Raw genomic sequence first — 4,368 nt, forward strand, 5'->3', positions numbered from 1 at the left:
AAAGATTTCAGTGGCAGATTTTGAGCTCTAAAGCGGTCTGTTTGAATGGGGCGGGGGTCAGTGGTGATGGGAGGAGGGGGTTGTTAAACTTGAGGGAGTGGTCGTATCGGGATCTGAAATGTCTAAATGGTGATATAACAGAATGCAGCGCCGCTTCCTTTGTCTGGCTCCCAGAATGTGGCGCGCTCGCTCCACCTCGTGGTTTAGCGCGTGGACTGCAGTTGTCGGCAACAGGAAGAGATGACTTGCTGCGTCATAGGGGCGCTGTTCGGATGTGGATGTGACTCTTCACGCCACATAAAAGAAGTAGCCTTTGACTAACTGTTGTCGTACTTTTTGCAGTTCAGCCATGGAAGCACTGGTTGTTGACAACGGATCTGGTATGTGCAAAGCCGGATTCGCCGGAGACAACGTGCCTCGTGCTGTCTTCCCCTCCATCGTCGGTCGCCCCAGACATCAGGTGAGAAAACCCGGGCCGTTACCGATGTTAGCTTAAACAAAAGGTGCATGCTTTTATTAGCACATCAGGTAGTTGGAAGAGTGAACTAGCTACATCTTAAAACCGTGGTATTGTGCTAATTACTTGACAATGCTTTCCACCACTGTCGAGCTAATTGTTATTTGGGACATAATGACATACTGGATTTCACTTTTCAGTGACTTTAAATGATGGGTCATCTTGGCTCAATGGTGGTATACGGCTATATAAACATAGAATCTAACCATACCACTTCTTTCTTTGCCCAGGGAGTGATGGTCGGTATGGGTCAGAAGGAATGCTATGTCGGTGACGAGGCCCAGAGCAAGAGGGGTGTCCTCACCCTCAAGTACCCCATTGAGCACGGTATTGTCACCAACTGGGACGACATGGAGAAGATCTGGCATCACATCTTCTACAACGAGCTGAGTGTCGCCCCCGAGGAGCATCCCATCCTACTCACAGAGGCCCCCCTTAACCCCAAAGCCAACAGGGAGAAGATGACCCAGGTATAAACCCACCACCACACGCATGTTCATTATGGCTGATGTTTAAAGTTTCGTATCCATTTTTATTGTCATACTATCTTTTGTTAGATAGGCTATAGGCCATTTCCTTCTTGGTTTTCCTTTTCCTCCATTCTTACTTCCCCCCCCCCCTCTTCTCCAGGACCCCCTCCTATAAGATGATCTATCCGTCTTTCTCTGGAAACTACAGGTCTTCTATTGACTGTGTGCTGCTTTTCTCTGCACTTGTTGTCTTAAAGAATGATGCTAGTTCAACCAGTAGACCCACACCATAGTGTAATGAGAGCGCAAGTCACTTGAGAATCTTAACATGCACAACTTATGTGTGAGGAATGTATTGCTGCACCTTTTCTCAAACTAACCTCCTAAGATGCACACTACTGCATCTATTGAGTGCAGTGCCCACAGCTAAAGCCTTGCTTATTGCCACACCCAATATTCAACTTTTCTCATGTCTTTCCAACAGATCATGTTCGAGACCTTCAACACCCCCGCCATGTATCTTGCCATCCAGGCTGTGCTCTCCCTGTACGCCTCCGGTCATACCACCGGTATGGTCATGGACTCCGGTGACGGTGTGACCCACACAGTGCCCATCCATGAGGGTTATGCCCTGCCCCAAGCCACCCTGCGTCTGGACTTCGCCGGCCGTGACCTCACAGAGTACCTCATGAAGATCCTCGCGGAGCGTGACTACTCCTTTACCACCACAGCCGAGAGGGAAATCGTGCGTGACATCAAGGAGAAGCTGTGCTATGTCGCCCTGGACTTCGAGCAGGAGATGGCCACCGCTGTCTCCTCTGTCTCCCTGGAGAAGAGCTACGAGCTGCCCGACGGACAGGTCATCACCATCGGCAATGAGAGGTTCTGTTGCCCAGAGGCTCTCTTCCAGCCTTCCTTCCTCGGTGAGTGGTCGGATCACTGCTTTCCCAAAAACTGCCCAGATGAGACCTCTTGCCTATAGTGCTAGCATCCGTTATCGCCACTTCACTGATGGCCGTTGTGCCTCTTCTCTCCAGGTTTGGAGTCCGGTGGTATCCATCAGACCACCTACAACAGCATCATGAAGTGCGACGTCGACATCCGTAAGATCCTGTATGCCAACACTGTGCTGTCTGGAGGTACCACCATGTACCCCGGCATTGCCGACAGGATGGAGAAGGAGATCACATCCCTGGCCCCATCCACCATGAAGATCAAGGTGAGATGACTAGGCCAAACGCACTACTATAGCCTCCGATCATTATGCTCAAGTAGGCAATTGTTTCATAGGGATTTCCCTATGCTGCCTTGTTGAAGACAAGTAGCAACTAGCTGGTACGCTCATCTAACGGATTCTCTCCTGTCTTCTCTACAGATCATTTCCCCACCAGAGCGCAAGTACTCTGTCTGGCTCGGAGGCTCCATCATGGCCTCTCTGTCCACCTTCAGGCAGCAGTGGATCAGCAAGCAGGAGTATGATGAGTCTGGCCCCTCCATCGTCCACCGCAAATACTTCTAAACAGACAGTTTCCTCCCCCAACCAAATGCCCAACAACGACTTCAGCTCTGCGCAAAACAACCACACACCACACATTCTCATACACACTCAGGCGCAGAGCCTAGACGACCAACTCATTGGCATGACTTCAGTTATTTTTGGCGCTTGACTCAGGATTTAAAAACTGGAACGGTGACGGTGACGGTAATGTTTTTTTTGGCTGAGTAAAAAAGCACCCCAAGTTTGTCTCCTTCGTAATGGTAACATAAGATAAGATAAGATAAGATATTCCTTTATTGATCCCCTTGGGGAAATTCCAGTGACACACACATACAGCTCATCGTCTAATTAACAACAACATATCACAATCATTACATTTTTACAGTAACAACGGCACAACATAAATTCAAACAGACATGTACATTTGTTGACACATGTCGACTACAGAATGCCTGAGACACCATATGCGATAGTCGGCTGCGACAACACCGGGGTGTCGTTGCGCCAGGTGGCGGGAGGGAGGGTGGAAAGATTGTCCAGCAGGAGGGGGGAGGGACGGGGGGGATCAGGCTTTGGTGATGAGACAGTCATTTAGGCTCCCCCTCCAGCACGCGTACTAGTCGGCTGCCGTCACCATCACGTGGGAGTGGCGCCGGGCGTACACGCGGGAGGGGGGATTGGGTAGGGAGTGGGGGTGGGGGAAGCCGCTTGCCACTCTTATCTCCCAGAGGGCCTTCGACTCCAGCAGCTCCCTGTTTCGACCTTGGTCCAGGAATTTGTTTTGGCTGACTGACTGGCACATTTATCCCAGCCACGTCACTTTAAATTTGATTTGAATAGAGTGAAATATAACTCTATTGATTTGAGTGGAGTGAGTTTTAACAACTCCGTCCAAATGACTGAATGCATTATTAGTCCAAGTGTCCAAGTGTCTTAATCAGTTCATTTTGGTAGGTCCTGTGCATGGTAAACAGATCCAAAATCTTCTTATTGCAGTCCAAAAGCTTCGCTAATCCAAAAATGACCGTCTTCAAGTTGGTAGCCCGATTATGATGTCCCAATAGGCAGAGAGGGTTAGCCTTATTCTGCTTCTTGAAGAAAATATGCAATCCACTGATTAGATCCATTTAGAGTTGATTTGAGTATAGTCCGGCAACCGGCACGAAGCAGAGCATAGCAGCGTCGGGCTCCATGGAGCAGTAGAGGCGGCGGTAGAGGAGAGAAATGCGACTGTCTCTGGGAAGGGCTGGGAAGGAAATAACATGGTGTTTAGTAATGCATTATGACTTCTTTCATAATCTAACATGGTGGTCTGCTTCATAGTCATAATGTACCTGAAAGATGGTAGCTGTTTTCAAATGTGTATCTAGCTTTATAAGTTAGATTTGGCTATGAGCAACACTGAGCAACACTAACTACATTATTAATAAAATGGTAAATTTTATCTGATGGGATTTATCTTGGTTTTATTATTTTCAGCATTGTCTACATTTGTTTTGCTATTTGTGAAGGGATCTTAAGGATTTAGATCTCAAATCTGAACACATTGGAATGCTACACGTCATGAGTCCTCCAGTCAAAACATCCTGCAGAGAAGACACTTGACATCACTGACCCCTCCAGGACCCTGCTCCGGAATCTTACCGTTACTGGAATGTAGGGTCAAGTTTTAAGTAAATGTTTCTTTAGGGCAGCATCTGGGGAAATCTCTGGAGGTCTCAGAATTGGAGGAAACGATGATTGTATTTAACATGCCTATTAAACTGAAATATATTGCTAACATGGGTGTCTTGTTTACTTCTGTGGTAAGGGATAAGATGAGGTTCAGTTTAATAAAGGTCAAGATCATCCCTGCCCCTCAATCACACTGCCCTGTAAGTATC

The 4,368-nt window shown here is 47.8% G+C and overlaps 1 protein-coding gene across 1 annotated transcript; it reads left to right on the plus strand.

The window, feature by feature from the left end:
* Nucleotides 1-361: 361 nt before the first annotated feature.
* LOC311230937 (actin, cytoplasmic 3) lies at nucleotides 362-2,696 on the plus strand. The gene is made up of 5 exons (XM_084317390.1): nucleotides 362-460; nucleotides 748-987; nucleotides 1,472-1,910; nucleotides 2,025-2,206; nucleotides 2,363-2,696. Exons 1-5 carry the CDS (start codon nucleotides 383-385, stop codon nucleotides 2,504-2,506), a joined length of 1,083 nt encoding a protein of 360 aa, XP_084173516.1. The 5' UTR covers nucleotides 362-382; the 3' UTR covers nucleotides 2,507-2,696.
* Nucleotides 2,697-4,368: the final 1,672 nt, after the last annotated feature.

The sequence above is a fragment of the Notolepis coatsorum genome, assembly GCF_963971535.1.
Source record: "Notolepis coatsorum genome assembly, chromosome: 1".
Lineage (NCBI taxonomy): Eukaryota > Metazoa > Chordata > Actinopteri > Aulopiformes > Paralepididae > Notolepis > Notolepis coatsorum.